We start from the raw sequence: 19,799 nt of genomic DNA on the forward strand, positions 1-19,799 counted from the left end.
TCTTATTGGGGTCATTCCATTCTGTTGTCCCACATACTTTGTTTAACTCCCATGTCCTCCAACTTTATATAGCTTCAAATCAGTGCTTTGCATCCCACAAAAGAAAAAGAAGATGCACTGAAGGGACAGAGTAAGGCAAAACACGCTCTCTAAGCTACCTGGTTTTTAAATACATGCTCCCCGGGCCCAACTCAAATAAGGATATTTTTCTGGTGGGCTGCATGCAGATAAGGGTCTGTGCATTTTAAACATCAAGCGGCAAAGGCATGCAAGCAGTGTGGTCAATGCTATCAGCAAGGACATAGCAAACAGGAAGCAGATTCCACTAGGCTTGTTGGGCAGAGCCTGACAGGGAGCCAGGGGCCATCAGACCCTCCCTTTCTCAGGCTGGCTTTCCATCCCCTACTGGAAAAGTCCCATCAGAGGTGGCATACTGTAGATGGATAAGAAGTGAAAAGGACCAACCTTCTCGCTGATCTGAGAGATGAAAGTTTGTTTTGTTTGATGACATTGTGCGATGAAGATGAAAAGGGAATAAAAAAAGACAAGGAAAAACACAGAGAGTAAAAACAGGCCAAGCTGCATGTGTCTGCACAGCACTGAAACAACAAGACATGATGGCTGAGACCGGCCAGGGCTACCCATTGTGCAAATGCACACGTATGCATACACACATACGCACGCACACACACGTACACAAAACTCTCATTTTTGTCACTGAACAGTGGATTCAGCTTCTCTTTCCTTATCCAGATTCATGTGACCCAACCTTCAGTATGTAGGAGCATAAGTACCAAACACACCAAGGCTTAGGAGATGTTAGTAGGCAGCTCCACTCTGGCAATACATAGACAAGAACAGAAACACACATATTCAACGCACTTACATGCCCACTGCATTGTAGGCACCACAGGAGTTCCAAATCAAGGGCCAAGCTCTGTTCTGATAGTACAAGAGACTTTAAGCCCATCTATCAATGAGTTGAAGGCTCATTGTGAGCACACATGCCCCATCACTGCACAAAACAGAGGAAATAGTCCTAGTGGAAAGAAAGTCTTCTAGCACAGAGAGGCTCTTCCTCCCTTTTTCCAAAAAGGGCTAAAGGCAGCAGAGAAACTGTAGCATGAACTTATTTGCTGCGTCAGGACCCTTGATGCACTCAACTGCAAAAGAAAGTTGGGAAAGGAAAAAAAGTGAGTCACCCAATATTGGTAGGGCAATCCAGCACATTCTCTGGTTTTGTTCCTGCAGGAGAGACAGTAAGAGGTTAGTTATGTTTTCCTGAAGGGTAGAGAAGATCTTGTTTCTTTTGCACAAATGACTTTATAGTAGTTAGATTTCTGTGTTTCATTGCCTGAAACTGAACCCTTGATAAGAGAACCGAACTTTGGTGGTTAGAAACTGCTTATGAGTCACATTTTAAAGGAGAGGGAGAAGGGGAGAGAAAGCTAGTCTGATAGCAAAACACACCATCAATTAAAACCTTTAATGGTGTGCTATATACTGTGAACTGTACCATCCGTAAATTATTTCCAAGGGTAACAGAAGATAAAATTTTAACTAGTTTTTCTGATGCACAGATCCAATTTGGTCTTTCAAGATCATACATCAAAAAGAAGCAAAGAACCTAACCAATAGCATACAGAAGACACTTGTCAGCTTTTATATACTCTGGAACTGGGGTGAAAGGACAGGTGTGCATTTCCCTCTTTGTTGAGTTCACTTCTATAAAAGCTATAATCAATACAGCAATTAAGGACAGATAGTGGAAATATAGCTTTGGCTTGGCTTTCATCATGTACTAGATGGAAATAATTTGCTTTTCTGTTGTGTGTGTGTGAGAGAGAGAGAGTGAGTGTGAAAGCGAGGGGGCGTGTGACAGACAGACAGACAAGGCTACCAGATTGGAGGTTGATACTACTTCTGTAATTCCTTAGGTGCTTTCAGTGTATTATCATAACGAGTTAAAAGTTTATTCTTGAGGGATGTACTCAAAGAATTGAGGATAAGATTCTATCGTTTTAACAGAATCACAGGAAGTGATTGTGTTGGAAATTATTGCTAAGGAAAGATTCAAACATCTGGATGGGACTTGAATTTTAGTCTGTTCAGTGTCTGGGCAATACCACTTAAGAGCACAGGTGGAGTTTTCTTGGTTGAATGTTCTCCCATATTATAAGAAAACAAAATACCCTGTGAATAGTAAACTATCACTGCTGTATTTAAAGCTAGGATAGCACCCTTTTGTTGACAGGAGTTTTCTGTGCAAAAGCAGTATTTTATATGGAGGAACATTCAATCATGTGAGCACTATCCACTTATTTGGCATAGCTCAGAAGTGTTTTTAACACTCAGTAAAGATTAGGTATTCCATTCAATCTTAAGAGAATATTCTTTACAGAATGACCAACGCTCCTTAAAGGTGCACTAACAGTGAAATGTGAATTAGGAAAAAAAGACTATGCTGTCCCTATGTCCACAGAAATGTTATAATACAGCTCTTCAGTACATGGGCTGCTTGCAAATGGTAAGATAGGCATACTGCAGTGATTTACCCACATGTGTTTGTACTTTAGATTAGAGTAAGCAAGGTGCACTTACTAAACACAGTAATACAAACAGATAACTTTCTAGCCTATCAGTCAAAATGAGCTTGGTGCCTGTAATTTGTTGCTAATTGCTGGATTATCTGTTAATCTCTTCTTACACTAATGGATTATACGAAATAAACATTTGCAGCCGATTCCATTCTGGAAAGGAAAGACCCTGGATAGGAAAAGCTGCATTCCCTCATATCTAAGGCTGAAACTGCTCCTTCTTTATCAGCAATATGCTGACACTGACTGAATTGGAATGCTCATGTATTCCCCGAAGCCCTTCGCTTCATCCCTTATCTCTGGCACAGGAGGAGGCAACTCTTCCTGCTCTTTTCAGAACACGAAGACTTAAAAGTTTGACAGCGAGCAGCGCAATGGCTTTTGTCTACCATGGGAAGAACAATCTTAAGATGCAAAACATGTCCTGATACCTATAAACACAAGTCCTGCCATCGCCTACAGGAGTTGGGGCAGGCTGTGAGTGTTCCATGTTTCAGGGACACCATCTGCCTGACAGAAACTTCTAGTCTACCTTGCTTAATGAGGGCTGATAGAATCACAGCGGCAAAGGTAACACGGAAGAAGCAATCACAAGGTATTGTGATGCTTTCAGTTGGAAACAGAAATACTATATGTGCTCACGTATAAGTCTAGAAGTTTTAGTCAAAACATCATCCCAAAAATTGTGAGAAAAAGGCGGCAGCGCAGCTAGGGGCAGCTGGATGACACTGGTGCTTTCACCTCTCCATAGAATTGCCCTTGAATCATCCACAGGTTGTATCCCAATCCATAATTATAGCCCAAAAAACTGCCTTCGACATATACCTGATATTACCTTATACATGAGCATATATGGTAATCAAAGAGGTTGAGCTTATTCTACATAATAAATGACTGCCCTGAACCACTTATAAAAATTATATTGTGAAGGATGAAAAATGTGGGCAAGTCTCTCTAAAGAAGGAGTTCCAAAGGTAAGATACTATGACTGAATGCACCCTCACTGTACATTTTTCAGAATTTATGCACTTAATCACATATGGGCCCCATATTGGGAGAAAATAAATAAAGCAGGAGTAAAATAAATAAATTAAGGGATGGTTAGTAACAGGAAAAGGAAAGGAGGCATGATTGGCTTGACTGAATTTCCAAACACTTGATATCAGCAAAAACGGCCTCCAAGATGGACCCTGAAAGCTTAATACCCACATAAAGAAAGTGAAAACTGAAATGGCTCCACACTGGTCTTCTTTTCAATGGTACATGAATCCTATTATTTTCTATTGCAGCTTAGTTGCTCACTTTGGAGAGTAGATCTGGTATTGACCACGGCAGGTTCGTGACCTAATAATGTATTTGTGGTATTACTAAACAACCTTTTTAAGCTTATTATGTCAATTCTTAATTATGTGTCCCTGAAGGAGCTTCCTGGCTGATGTGCAAATGTGTTCAGTGATGCTTCTGGAAAACAACCAACTCAGAAAGGAGACATTTGTCCTGCACAAACTTCCTTAAGGGAATGCATGCTTCCATAGAGTAGTTTTACTTTTGAGTCAGAAATTTCCAAACAATGTTAAATACTAGCAAGCAGAGGGTCATTCTTAAGCTTCACTAGCGATGCTATTTTAACTTACCCATAGGTTGTATCATAGGTTTACATAAAGAATAATTGTAGGGGGAAATAATGTGAATCAGTAACATTGCTTTAAGTCAGTGGTTCTCAACCTGTGGGCTACGGCCCAGCAGTGGGCTGCAAGAATGAAAATCTGGTTTGCAAATCTCCTTTCTCTTTATTTATTCATTGTATTTATTTTATTTCTGCTCCTTTCTGCAGAGCTGACCATTGCATTGGCTAGACCACATCTGCTCTATATTATTAAATATGGTTTTCTGTGGGTAAGCAGATGGTAGCTACTGGATGGCATATGTTCTGTATTAGAAACTAGAGCTGACGTGGTCTATCCAATGCAATTTTTCTGAATTGGCACCCCAAATAACCAAACCAAATTTAATGTTGACCAAAAGCTGATTTGTAACCCTTTTGGTACTAATGTTGGAGAGTGGCCCCTGGTTAAAAAAAGTTTGGAAACCACTGCTTTGAGTGGAAACGGTCCAAGGTTCCTGGCATCTCCAATTGGAAGATTATGACTGCAGGTAAAGCAGAAGACATCAACAGACTGAGTCCCTGGAAAGCTGCAGCCAGTCAAGGCAGGTAGTATTTAACTAGAAGATATAAATAAAATTTTATCTCAACTAGTATAATTTCTTATGTTGCTTTCTTGGGTTTTTTGATTTCTCTTTATTTAGGTCTGGGAAGATTCAAAGGTTTCTTGCAGTCACTAACTAGGGTTATAGCACCAGAAGAAACCTCTCTACTTTGGATGTAGACCAAATAATCTCTCAAAGTGTTGTTGAAGGTTTCATGGCTGGAATCACAGGGTTGTTGTGTGTTTTCCGGGCTGTATGGCCATGTTCCAGAAGTATTCTCTCCTGACGTTTCGCCCACATCTATGGCAGGCATCCGCAGAGGTATAATATATTTCACAACCTCTGAGGATGCTTGCCATAGATGTGGGCGAAACATCAGGAGAGAACACTTCAAACATGGCCATACAGCTCAGAAAACACACAAAAATCTCTCAAAGTTATTCAAACTGGACTTTGATGAAATTTACTATGTAAAATCCTTATATGGAGGAGCAAATCTTAAGGGGTGAAGGCATATGCATGTGAGAAAGGCTGGGAGTTGTAGTAGAAAAGCGATCATCAGGAAAAGACTAAAGCATTTCCTTCCCACCTCTTTCCTGATGCAATGCAATATGGATAAAGGCAGGGGGGTATTTTGAGAGAGATGAGCTGGGGTATTTGGAGCAGGAAAGTAGCTGTCAGAAGGTTTAAGATTCCTTTCTCCAATGCAAAGCAATCCTTCCTGTGTTGTGTGTGTAGTACAATTTTGCGCCCATGTACTAGCATGCAGCATGTATGTCTACATTGCTAATAATCACATATGTTGCCTGTTGTTTTCTCAGGAAAACACATTTCTAGTTTAAGGGATTGAGAAAGTCCTTCACTGGGCTGGTTAAGGTACTTATTTTGTTTTGTAAAGCAATGCCACCCGCATAAATATTGCTTGGGAAATGTTACATATCGCAAAACTCAACAGAAGACAATTTATGCAGTAACCTGTCTTTTATATACTAGGGGTCTTTATCTCAATCCTGCAGCTTGAAGTCCAACCTTGTAAAGATGATATGCAATAAAAAGGAAGCTTGTTGTGAAATGTATGCCTTAGAAATACGATGGTTAATAGAAACTGAACCATACACATAGGGCTAGAATCATCTCCCTATCAGAAACTTGGCTAATGTCACCTTATCTCCAGAGCCAGCCAACCAGCCACTTGCTGAACAGCCTTCTCTTTCCATCAAGACTGGGGTTACAGCTTACTGTACTTCTTAGAGTCCAAGGGGAGTTCTATAACTAAATACAGAAAGACTCAGCAAACAGGGAATCAGACAGGCTTAAAGGTGAAGTTTCTTTGCCTTAGCAAGTTGTTCATTCAGGTGAAACATTAGTCTTCCCAAGCCTGTTTGCAAAGGCTAGACATAGGGAATGCTACTTGAAACAGAATGGAAGCAGTGCGTGTACAAAAGTCTACACAACAATTGAATATAAGGTATATTCAAATATACATCTCCCTTACTTTGAGAGTAAATTATATTAGTTTTACCAGAAGTAGCTTGAATATTATTTGTAAGAATACAGGAAATGTGAGGTCAATCATAATCACATTCAGAGTGTGAAATTGGTGTTTCTACTGCACAGATAAAGAGTTCTGAGAATATTTGAAACTTCAGCTTCTTACAGACTTATATGTCAAAATTGTTCAGCAAAATGAAAAGGCACCTGCAGAAAATGAGCGCTGAATACAATGACAGCAACCGAGAGACTGAGAAACAATCACACAGCAAGTCATCTTGGCCTTTTCAAGAAAAACTATTCCTCAGTTTGGTTAAGGCAGCTTTCTTTCATAGAATTGTTTGGAAGCAGGGCTGGGAAGACATGGGGGAGAAGAGGAGGAGGAAGAGGAGGAGAATTAGATGGAAAAAGAGAGGGGGAGAGGATAATGATGAAAACATTATTTCTAAACTGGCAGTTGTTGGGATCCAGGTCCTAAGAAGAAATAAAAGATGAGTTTAACTGCCAACCAGTCAAAGGGACCACACTTAAATGCTTCTGTACTTTGATGCAAGCCCCAAGCCACAATTCCCAGGGATGCCTCACCTCACTGCCCTGTGTGTATGCAAGGTCTCACCAATGGGAATACATATTGTCCCTTTCAAAACACAACAGAAAATTTGCCAGCTTTCAATGAAGTACTGTATGTTTTGCCCTCCAAACATCCAATTCAATATCAGATTTAATGTAGAAATATTTTAAGATATAGGAATAACAGAGAGATAAAAAATAGTCTGACAAAGTGGCTTTTTGTGCGACAAACTGCAGTTGATTCTCAGCAGGAATAGACATTGTAATAGCAGCAGCAATTATCCTTGTTGCTGAGGAGGAGTTGACTGAGACAACCCATGAAAACAAAGACTCTATTCCAAAGCCAAGATGATGTATTTGCTCACCTGCAAGAGAACATATCAGGCTTAGAAGAAAAGACCCACTAATTTCACACAAACCCATATAGAAGCTTTTATGTATTTAAAACAAAACAAAACACAAATAAAGGGCTAAATATGACAGCCCCTCCTCTTCCATGCTCATTACAGAGCTGTATACTGGTCCTCTTGGCTTGATCACAGAGATCCCACCCCTGCAAAAGAGAATGCTTCAGGAATTGATCTCATGGACCAAAATGGGATTCAGGATAAATCATTCAGAAAGTATTGTTAAGATACCCTCTTGCTACAATGCCCCATGGGTCATTTGAGAGGCAAGAGCCATGGAAAAGAAGGGAGAAAGGGATAGAGGCTTGCCTTCTCAAACTTTACCTCGCACATAAAGATTGGCTGGAGCGGAGTAGCGGGTCCCTGCACTGTTCGTGGCGACACATTCATATTTGCCTTGGTCCGACTCCTCACTGTTCTCAATTTGCAGGGCCCCTATACAGAAACAAGACACAGACAATAGGGGTTATGATAAAATCTTTAAAATAACATGTAAGTTGTTGGCTGAGTGCTTCTTCTCTATCAAGACCACAAAAATAAAATGTTTTCAACTAATATGTAGCACAACACTTCTCACAGAGTCCACCAAACATCACTTACAACAAGGTATCCATGTCTTTCTGCTAAAAGTCAACTGAAGTTTCCAGTCTGTATAGCTGCATAGGAAAATTAGTTACTTATACCTCTAATCACTACCTATGTTAAACAATAATTTCTGCTAAGGACAGAAACTTTCAAAAGAATACTGAATAGGTCTTTTAAGGTAAAATTACACTGTAACATCTAAACATTTTAAGCAACAATTAAACAATATTGCCAATTCTCTTCTCTGACCATGATTCCCCTTCCTTCAATTATCAGTTCCACTGTGAGAATTACACTTACACTCCCCAACAATTCATAAGTAATCAAACTTAAAAACTGAAACGATCACCAAATTTACACTGTTTCAGAGCCAAAGAAATCACTTTCTCTCTAAAAACAAACTTAATAATAATAATAATAATAATAATAATAATAATAATAATAATAACTTTATTTTGGTATCCCGCCTCCATCTCCCCGAAGGGACTCGAGGCAGCTTACATGGGGCCAAGCCCGGGTAATTACAATAAACAGAGGATAAAAACACATCAAAATAAAAGTACAAAATTAAACACATTAATATAATAAATTAAAATAGTGACCATAATATAATTAAACATAATTTAGACACCAGAGTAAAAATCAACTTTCCCATACATGTAAATTGAGGGAAGTCATTATATTACTAAAGTTACTTTGAGGCATTTTTTAAATTTTGTGCTGCATTATGTTTCATAGTAATATGTTTATGAGGAAGATTAAAAGAGAGGAAGTGAACACTGAATGACCCTACATATGATGGTGATTTATGGAAGAGTGCGAGGGTGAAATGCTGTTAAGATGAGGTAAGTTTGATAGATATATTAGTGTTTGAATAAAGACCAAAAGAGGACGAGTGATGGATGCTGAAAATGTGATCGTGTAATACTTTAAGATTATATGATATAATATAGATATAGAGTTTCTAACAAAACCAACTATGTGTAAACTAACAAAACTATGTGTAGTAAATTCATATTATCTATTGAACATAATGATGCTTACTGTTAGAATCAAAAAGTGCTTGGGAAACCAAAAGAGCCTGAATGTAGAGTTTAGAGCTTAAATGTTGAAAGAGTACTCATTATAAAAGGAACCGCCATATACAAGCCTGAGAGGAACTGGATCCAATGAAGAGCCTGTTGGCAGCATACTTTTAAGAAGAGTGCGGAGATGCTGAGATGAGATGATAATAATAATAATAATAATAATAATAATAATAATAATAATATATTTTTTATATGCCACCTCCATCTCCCCGAGGGGAATCGGGGTGGCTCACATGGGGACAAAGCCCTAAAAACAACAATTGACATATACATAAAATAGTACAAGTTACAACATTAAAATACATAGCAAAAGCCAAACAATTTTAAAAACTCAAATAACCACATATCAAAGTAGTTAGGCAAGGGAGTGGGGATGTTTAGGATTACATGGGAGGGGCAGACTTATGCAACATGAATAATCGAACCCGAGTGGGGTAAAGTGCTAGGTGCATCACTGAAGGTGATGATTGACAATATAAGTACCCCAATGGGCACCTTCTTCTACTGAGGGTTGCATTCCATCTGGAGAAATTTGTCAGCGACTACTTATCAATGTTGCATGTGGCTGAAGCGAGTATGTGTGGGAGAAAAGGAGAAGATAGCATTCCCCCTTTATCACTCTTTTTCTACCATGTTTTCTTTCTTCTCATTTCCCCCCTTTATTGTCTCTCCACCATACTAGAGTTTCCATATCTCAGGATCTGGTTGTTCTTCTCCAGTGCTTTGGGCAAGGTGATGAAATCTCATGGCAAGAGCAGTGAAAAATGTGCCCATATATGGTATTATCCTCATTTTGCTGTACCTGGTATTCTTATTTGAATGACATATTCTGTGTAACTGTGTCTGATGAATTTATCATGCTTAAAAAGATAATGGGTGCTACCTCTTGTAATATCACCTTTGTATATTACAAATGCACCCGGTGATTTCACAATGTGTCTTCCCTAGGGCTCAGGTTTGGACTAGAACTTCAGAGCCTAGAACAATCCTGATCTAGCAATCCTTTACCACACTGTTTTTCTTTCTGCCTAGTGTCTTCCAGGAGAAGGAAAAATTGCTATTGACTCAATTGAGACTGAATTTTAGGTTGAGAGATGCCTGTGGCTCTAATACAGAGGAGCAGCTTTCCAAATACTGTCTAGCTACAAATCCCAGGACCCCTAGCTCTTATAGAACCACTAGTTGCCTAATCCTGATTTAAAGAGGGGGCAATATAAGCAAGTACCACTATAATGTCACAACTTGTGTTAAATCTATGCAACCAAATTAAATGTTATGTCCAGTCCAGCCCACATTAAGGGCATTTATGCCCAAAATGGCATTATCAGATTCTTCTTCCTTATCTTGACGAATATGAATGATTCCTATGATCATTCACTTCTCTTCCTCCTAGTTTCATTGATATGGGAGGCATCCAAGGTATGGAGAATATAAGCACAGCAGTGATGAAGGCAAAATACAAAAAAAATAAATATCTAGGATCAATTTAAAGTAGACTTGATACTTCTTTGCCTGAAGCAGAACTCCATACTTTAAAGGTAAAAAGTCTTCTTTGTTGCTTCCAGAAGTTGAGATTCCAGAAGTGGTAGAAGAGGAGTTTGGTCACAAATCAAACACACAGAAGCACACACCCACCCCTGAACCAAGAGAGAAAAGAATTAACCTGCCTGCTTGTCAGAGTCTGAACCCATTTCCGTTTGCCAGAGAAAACAGCACTATGAGAACAGAAACTGAAATTGCTGTCTCTGCTCTTCCCACTTCAAGTCACGGAGGTCAAATTCAGTTTTCATATCATTGAAACAGAAGGAAAACTAATGTGAATCAACTGACGCCACCTACATTATTTAAAGGATAAATTGAGACTGTAGCCTAAGTCTACATGTCAGGGAGGAAAAAATGAACTTCACTGAGTTCGGCTATGTAATAAAAATGATGTAGAGAGCCCTCCCTGTTGTTACATTAGTAGGCAGGTTGGAGGAGGGTAAAAGAGATTTCAGACAGAGAAGGCTGCTCCCTGTCTCTACCTATGATACTTTCATATGTTCTGGCAGGAATCATGCCTGTTTAGCTGTTCAAACAAGATGCAACAGTAGGGTTTAAAAAAATTATATAGACCTTGCCATTTTCAACTACGATGGAATGTAAATGCTTACATATAAAATAATAAGTACAGTAAGTAGCAAAGACATGACCTGGGGCTGGTGTGAGATGAAGAAAAACCCTCAGGGACCTCTTTTTCCTTGGCCCAAGGCATTTCAGAACACTTTGTTCATGTGTATACTCTCAAACATCTACACTACTCCTACATGTGTATATGTTCCATGACAATGCATAAAGTAGAACTAAAAACTGTTTGGGAAGACATGAAGGTGGAAAGATTGGATGAAAAATATTCTTCAGTCTCCTTCTTGATCTGCATTACTATTGTGTAGGACCTGTCTACACAACATAACATGTCCTGGTTTGGCAAGTTGTGACCTGCCATGTAAGGACAGTGGAGAAGTCTACCAGACAAAAGGAGCAAGGTGTTGGCATATAAATTGTGTTTCAGAAATTTTTCTGAACTGTGTTTCCTATAAGAGCATATGACACCACAAATAGATTTTAACCTTTCATTTCTGGTAAAATTCTCAAAAAAGCCCATGCATGTTAAAAGTTCAATCTACTCATAGATATATGGATGTAAATTTCACTGAACAAAAGTGAGAACAATTTTTGAGTAAATATGCAGTGTACCAACCAAGTTTTCTAATTATTTAGTTGGTGCACAGAATGGCAACAGACCAGTCTAATCACCTCTATTACCAACTATGCAAACCACCATAACAATTTTTCTTGTGATGTCTCCTCCCTGGACTTAGTGACTGCCATGGCTGGAACCTGCAAAAAGGCAGAGCTTCTGTGATATATACAAGGCAGTTGCTAACAAAGCTATGGAACTGAACATTCTACAAAGACAAAATGCAGGAATCCATCTCCCCACAGATTTGCCTCCCTTTTCGTACCTCATGCATCTTGTTTCTACATACTACTCTATTCTGCTCCAGAAATGAAAAGAAGAGATGGAGATTTGCAAGTCTCTTCAGAGGTAGCATTGCAAGACTCCTAGAGTAGCAATCTCCTATAAGGATGCTTTGGGGAAAAACCCAGTTGGAAATGGGCAGCTTCAAAATATATTTGATAAAAGATTTTTCAGCACCATTCTGCTGATTTTTAGGCTTTCCTTTTTAAAAATAATTTTCTTTCTGTTTTGCTGTCTGAAATTCATATGGAAGGGTGAGTGTGAAATCCAGGCAAATGTAATTATTTTCTTTAGCTTCCAATTTCTTTTGTGAATTTCTTAGGCACAGAGGAGCTAGTTCCAAGAAAATGGTTATTTTAAAGTGCCGTTTCTCCCTTAATATCTCTGTTGCTTCCTGTGTTACCTGCTATGGCAAATCTATAGTGTCAGAGTTTCAACGACATACTAGCATTCCTAGTTCCATGAGAAGAGCACCTCGAGGCAGGTTATTTTCCATTATATTTATTCCTGTTTATTCCATGGTGACACAGAAAAATTTGATATTAACTTTGCTAAGGGGAATGTGTGTCACTTCCCCTAAAGAATAATTCACTGTAGCCTACTAACTCATCCTTCAAAAGATAAAATCAATTCATTCATCCTCTTCTCTAACCTGCCAGTCACCAGCGAGACCCATGCATCTCTGAACAGTCTATCAAAACTCACCCTGACCTTTCAGCCTGGGTCTCACCTGAAAGGCAAAGGGGGAACGTTAAAAGTGATAACATGCCTTGAGAACACAAGCTCTCAGAAAAATGACAGCATCTCTGGACAGCATTCCTGCGTATGGCTGCAAGGCTCAAAGGAAAAGTTAGCCTCAGAAGAAAGACATCTCACTCCTGCTTCTCCAGGAGACCTCCCATGTTCTGACATCCCATTACATGTTCATTTGTTCTATAGGCAGTCTATTTAGTTTTCAAAATATTCATGTAGATTTTACATCCATGTAGATCATCAATCAAGAATTAATAAACACAAACATCCAACTAACTGTTCAAAACCTCAAAATATTGTTAGCTTCATATATTTCCAGATTAAATAAATACATCCCAGAAATGGAACAAACTTACCTTATTGAAGACATTGCAGGCCACTATGTGAGCATACATTCCCTTTTCATAAAACTGTCTTTATCTACCATGGTTGTTACTGTTAAGAGATTCAATAGCTAGTGTATTTAACAAAAGGCATCTTTCTGACAGAAATCCTGTACTAGGGGTCAAGAGGTGAACATCGGCCCGTGCAGAGATGTCATCTTTGACATTCAAATGGGACACATATTTTAAATAATGTCAAGCACATTTTAAAATACCTCATTAGGACTGGAAAAAAGAGATTTATGTTTTATGAGATGGAAGATTCTCATTACACAGATGTGTCCACTTCCCAGAAAAGATGTGTAGAACATGTTGGTGGTTCTGATGCTGAGCCATTAATGTCCTCACTTGTTGACAGGAGGAAACACATGACAGTTTATATGCAGGGAATATGTCCAATCTGCTCCTGACATGCTTAACTATTTATAATTCAGTTCATAATCTTGCTATGAAAACTGTGACAGAAGTGGAAAATAATTTTAAAAAACTAGTAACATCACAGGTGTCAGTCTTTTAGTACTCCAAAGAGAAAAGACAGTTAAGAAAACCATTTGTATCAGAAAGAGGTCTACAATTTTTCCCTGACCCAGATTTTCCACCCAAGCAACTGATGCAAATATACTAGAAACAGCAGCTCACATTTGCTCCAAAGTCACTTAATCGGAACTGAAAACATTAACCCCCAGCAACAGAACCAGTTCCAAAGAGTTGGATTATTAACTTCCAGCAGTGATTCAGTGAAGAGGGAGAGAGAAGGAAAGAAGGGGGAGTATTGGACAAATGAGAGAGTGTAATTTAGTGGTGATAATAACTTCATCAGGAAATTCAGGGGTCAGTCAACAGCAGTAACTGAAATCACAAGAGATCAGAGTCACACTACATAGTACTCATTACAACCTTTAAAATTAATTCCCAGGGCCACTTTGAGTGTTTAGAGTCGAAAAACGGCTAGCATATCTACAGCATTGAAACTAGCAGGCCTGGGAACGCAGAGCTGTCAGACTGGAGATGGGTTGAACAAGTGAAGATTTAAGGCAGCCAGATGTGTGTCTGATTCATTTACTCACAACAAATCTTTATGCCAAGGTGCACCATGAGTCCACATAAGGCTTTGAAAGGGGTGGAGCTGGCTTCTTACATCTCCTCCCTCAACCTTCAAAATAGAAGAGCCAATAAATGGGAACAGTATACTTTCAGCTCTCACATCATCACTTTTCATTGCTTGAATTTCCAATTTCCCCCCTTTTTATTATTTTAGTTCTTGTTAAAGATGGTAGAGTTAAAAAAAAACATGTCTTTTCTCTTGGGACATTCTTCAAAACTGTGGCTGTCTCAATCCTGCCTGGACTCGGTGTCCCAGAAGGTGACTGAATCTGAAGATGGAAGACCTCAGAACAGTCTGCGGCACTGACAAAGACATCATTTTCCACTCTGCAGACCTCCCGTTGAATAACCCCCTTTAACCTGTGCACGCCTGCAATGGATGATTCTACAAGGTGCCACACTAAAAAATAAACCACGAACAAGGACACATGGGAAGGGACAGAAAGGTGAGTGAGTGTGCTGATTGAGTCTGGTGTGAAAGAATAGCTGGAGATGACATACTGCTGGAGAGGCAACATGGCAGAACGGAAATGGAGTGAGATGATAACTGGAGGCACAGTTCAGCATTCTTACCTCTGATTGGTGTACCACCTGGTGAGGTAATTTGAATGCAAATAAGATTAGAGAGAAGCGTTAGTACAAACAGGAAAGGAAGAAAATTGTAACAAAAAGTAGAAAGTTTTTCAAAGCTAGAATCTGTATTAGCAAACAGGAATAATAATTTAAAAAAGAAAAGGATGTGCAGTAATAAGTCAGAGTGATGTCCTCAGGTGGTTAGTAAAGCTCTTTGCTACCAAGAACACAAGAGTCTGGCCCCATTTTTCCCCAAGATGTTACTTGTCCTGCTCAAGCTGGCTCCTGGACAAAACCACTGGCATTCACTGCCACAGCTGAGATGGAGGAGCCACTGGGAGATGGGCGCCATGGGAGTATCACACTGAGAGTAAAGTGTGTGTGTGTGTGTGTAGGGAAGAAAATAAAACCCTTAGCATACAGTGGTAGGTGAGAGACACATTCTTAGTTTCAGATTACATGGACCTTTTGGGGCATAAACCTCAAAATAGAGAGAAAAATGGAGGGGTAACTTGGATATATCCTAGATCAGGTTTCCCCTTGGCCAGAAACTGTTGTCCTGCAGCATTGAATTTTCAAATAAAAATGTAAAGAACTTTCTTCTAGCTTTCATTTTGTACAATGGAGAACCAGGCATGCTCTGCATAATTTGCGTAATGGTCAAGAGGAAGCAATTTTTACCCTCTTTATAAGGGAGCTGGAAATATTTTCACATGCTATGAGAGCATCTTATAAGGAGGGCTCGATAATGAAGCTAATGGCTCCAAAGCATCAAGTGGAATCACTGTTACACACAAAGGTTTGCTCAGTCTGGAGATTATTGTTAGCATTGTCCAGATATACAGAATGAGACCTGCAAATGTAATCTGACAGCAAACCGTTTTGATCCCCAGTTTGGTCCCCTTGGTCTTATTTTGTGCAAATGAAGGCTGTTAGTAAGGGCAGGGATATTCATGCAGACCTAATTTGTAGGCATTTCATGGTATGTGTTGGTTTGATGCAGATTTTGCACATCTGAACACCAAGCACTTACCAAAGAAAACTGGGGAGTTTAAACAGACAGAAAGAGAGGGTTAAACAGGACACAGAGCGTCAAATCATGTTCCGTGTATTGATCAATAAATACCAGTAAGCATACGAGTGCTGTGTATCTGAGATTAACTGCTCCCCACATTCCATTATCCACAGCACTGATCACCCAATGGGAAACAAAGAAAGACACTCAAAGAGTTTCTGTAAATACAAAGAAGGCAGATTTTAAGCATGTTTAACTTGCCTCTTAAAGAGTAATTAAAATATTTACACTTGTTATCTCTTCCACTCTCTCCTCCTGCCGTTCCTTCAGGCAGTAGCCCTAGCTTTTAATCAGAAGAAGCCGTTCCAGCTGCTTCATTTAACATTCTTCACAGCCAAGATGATATTACTCCATTTTTGCTTTATGGTTGGTTTATATTTGCTGATGCTTTGCTCCACAGATGACTGAAGCTTCAGGAAGGCTCACGCCATTGCTACAGTTGTGGGTAATCTCTGCCACAATAAATCTGTTTCCTATTTATCTGTTTTTCTAACGACCCATTCCCTTCCCCTTGATAGAACAATTCTCATCACAGAGGCCTGCATGGCTTGCAGGCTATACTCACAAGAAGGTTATTGCTTCATGCCCAATAGAAAAATTTGCTGAGTGCTCACTTTTCTACCCAGTCTCCCAATTATTACTATAATTAAAAATTTGCAATCCTGACTAACATGCTCACTCCCATCCTTTTAGCTAATTGACAATAAACTCTACCATAGAGCCCAGGAATCCTGCTAGCTTCTTGGCTAGGGAAAACAGCACTTTTTTTTTTTACTATTCCCAAGCAGATCTGAAGCGAATCCTAAGTGTATCCATGGAGCAACTGAAAACTCTATATGAAAATGTCTACATAAAGCTAAAAATACAGCACACACAAAGAATGGATTCCCTAAAGTATAGCTGACTCATTTTCTTTTGCATTAAAACTCAATCTTTAGATCTGACAGTATTAAGATAACTCTTGCCACAGTCAGAGCGCTGAAGTAAGGAAATAAGGTTTACTTAGAAAAGCTGGCATACACAGACATTTGCAGAGAATGTGGCACTAAGATAATTAAAATGGAATTTTCCAGAAGACTGCCACGATGGTGATCAGAATCCCTGTTTGCTATATGTCACTAAAGCAAAGTTTATGACATTTCCCCAGGTCATAATTCTAAAGGATTATACTTGCAATATAGACCAGAGTTCAGAAGACCAAACTTTGTCTTGATTTAGAGACAAGTTCATTTGGCGTTCTATTTAGCAACAGACTTATTAAGAGGAGAATATGCTTTGCATTCAGAAGTTCTCCAGTTTAAACTCCAGCATCTCTAGTGAGGGCTAAGAAAATGATCCCTAAGAAAGCAAGTAACCTAGGAGGACTCCTAGACCCATCTCTGTAACTGGAGGATGAAATTGATTCTTTTGTTTGCAGCACACAGGACACAATTGGATCAACTGGTCCACAAGACTACAACCCTTCCTGCATAGCAATACCCTAGCTACTGTGATTCATGTATTGATAACCTCTCAACTGGATTATTTCAATATGCTTTGCATGGGGCTACCCTGAAAGACAACCTGGAAGCTGCAGCTAGTGCAAAACACAGTAGCTAGCCTGCTGACAGCAACATTGCATAGAACCCACATAATGTCACTTTTAAAGGAACTATGCTGGGTATCAATATACAGTATTTCTAGCTTATGTTGAAGGTGCTCCCGATAACACTGAAGACACTACATGGCTTGGGACCTCGATAGGTTAGAGGAGTCCCTTTCCCTTAAGGATTGAGCTCTGTTTTATGGATCCTCCTTTATGTCTACCCAGTGGGGCAATAGACAGTGAGAAGATATGTAAGAGGGTCGTCTCTGCTGTGGCAATCCAGAAAATGAATGAATATACAACCAGTAATTAACCATGATTTCCTGCTTTGTCCTAACCTTGATTTAATATTCTGACTTGCTTATACGAGTCCTTGCTTATAAGTTTTTTAACTTGAAAAAAAAGAGAACTGAAGATACTGGAAAAAATAATTTGTATCTCAGTTTATAATGATCAAAAGCCTAACTACTAATTTTAAAAAATAGTCTCAACCCCACTTTTCTGGTTTTAATGAAATAAATGGTCTCATTGTACACTCTTTCAACGTCGGTGTGTGTATGTACTCTGATTTGATATTAACTTTTCAACTCTGCGTAACTGCCTCCTCCATATCTTGGAAGTTGACTAACATTGTTATATTGATGTAGGCACTGCCACATCTTCCTCCACAAACAGTTTCATCAGTTAAACTTTGATAAGCTTTTATTGTATTTGACAGCATTGTTTTATGAACAGTAGCTTGCACATCAAGCAGGGTACTGGCATCACAGAAATAAAAACAATTAACAACCCTAAAGCTTTACGACACCAATAAAATGGAAACAGAGGGACAATATTGCCAAAACTCTTACAATTCTCTATTGCTAGTTATTTTTTGCCTTGTCTTGAAGAACAGGCAATAAAGTATATTATGGAGTGGAATACCATGAACCTAACATAATCCTACCACAACTGTGTTATATTTTAAAATGAATGCCTAACACCATTTAGAAAACTTAACACAGTGTCATACATACATGCTTTCAAAGGTCCCAAGTATTTAATCTCACTCATCTTGGCTTGTCTGAAGGCAGTTTGGTATTTTATGATAAAGCGTTTATAACAATTTTATTCTGGAAAGCAGCTGGAATTGTCTACAAATTGTCCTGTCCCGCCTCATAAAATCAATACAGGACTACAGAGGAAGAGATGGGAGCCACAATAGCTCTTTTAAGTATTTTTTTTATTAAAGTGAGTGCAAGACATTTCATTAAAGCAAGACATATAATTAAATAAAATATTTAAAACCTGGATTTGCCCCTGAACACAGTATAGTAGTAGCTATTTGTTATTCTGTTCACATGTGAGATTAGGAAATGGACAGATTTGTTATTATTATAAAGTAATGTATTTGTTACTTTTCTTTATAACAATATAGAGTCTGCAATGAGTTGGGTTTGTTGTTAACACTAGACAGGAAGAGTACATAACTTTGATTTCCCTTCCTATTTTCATGAAAGTGTACAAAATTTTGAGGATGGCCAAGGATCCTTTCCATGTTAAAGATCAACATGATTGTTTTAGACCAGTGGTTCTCAACCTGTGGGTCACCAGATGTTTTGGCCATCAATTCCCAGAAATCCTAACAGCTGGTAAACTGGCTAGGATTTCTGGGAGTTGTAGGACAAAACATCTGGAGACCCACAGGTTGAGAATCACTGTTCTAGACCTTGAGTAATATGGTGCATAGTTGCTTAGCTTCTAAATAATTTTACATTATATTATATTTTAATAGAATAAACAGCTGGTTTTATAAGATGCCACATAAAAGCAACCAGGCCAGGCAAAGTATTTTCCAGTTGCATCACAGGCGCTATCTACCAAGTGCTCTTGGCATTTCCATTTTATACAGCATTGCAAATATTATTCATTCAACAAGCTATATAGGAATTCCATCTATTCTAGAGATGGCTTGAGTTTTGAGGAAGCAAACTTTCTTGCTTTCTTTCTTATCCCACCTTTCCTCTGGGACTATTTATAGAAACAAACAAATAAAAGGGGTCTGAAAAAATTGAAGTCTAACACAGCTCAGCAGTAGTAATATTGCCTATTTCATGCAGAGATCAACAGCTGTAATTCAGACTCCACTTTGGATAAGAAAACAATGTTAGATTCTTTGTCTGTGCTCCTATTCACATCTGTCTGAAAGTTACTTTCCTCAAAATTAATGAGACTTAGTTCATCATTAAAATGACTTCACCACCACCTCTACAAATAATAACCCTGCAGCTCTGAGCATAGTATATATGGAAGTCTATAAACCTCATTTACTGCATAGTCTAATCAGTTATCTCTCAGGACTGCAGAAGATTTGTTACA

At 38.8% G+C, this 19,799-nt stretch overlaps 1 protein-coding gene across 17 annotated transcripts in view; it reads right to left on the reverse strand.

The window, feature by feature from the left end:
• The window catches only part of ptprf (protein tyrosine phosphatase receptor type F), a 654,269-nt gene that overhangs the window by 108,149 nt on the left and 526,321 nt on the right, over positions 1-19,799 (reverse strand). For 9 of the 17 annotated variants that reach the window (XM_062979663.1, XM_062979673.1, XM_062979669.1 and 6 more), the window contains exons 7-8: positions 14,782-14,799; positions 7,598-7,708 (exon numbers count right to left, since the gene is read on the reverse strand). In XM_062979663.1, coding sequence (XP_062835733.1) covers positions 7,598-7,708; positions 14,782-14,799 — 129 coding nt within the window. The remainder of the gene's footprint in view (positions 1-7,597; positions 7,709-14,781; positions 14,800-19,799) is intronic. The other 8 variants (XM_062979678.1, XM_062979664.1, XM_062979670.1 and 5 more) reach the window with 1 other exon arrangement.

Source organism: Anolis carolinensis, chromosome 4, assembly GCF_035594765.1.
Source record: "Anolis carolinensis isolate JA03-04 chromosome 4, rAnoCar3.1.pri, whole genome shotgun sequence".
In the NCBI taxonomy this organism is placed as follows: domain Eukaryota; kingdom Metazoa; phylum Chordata; class Lepidosauria; order Squamata; family Dactyloidae; genus Anolis; species Anolis carolinensis.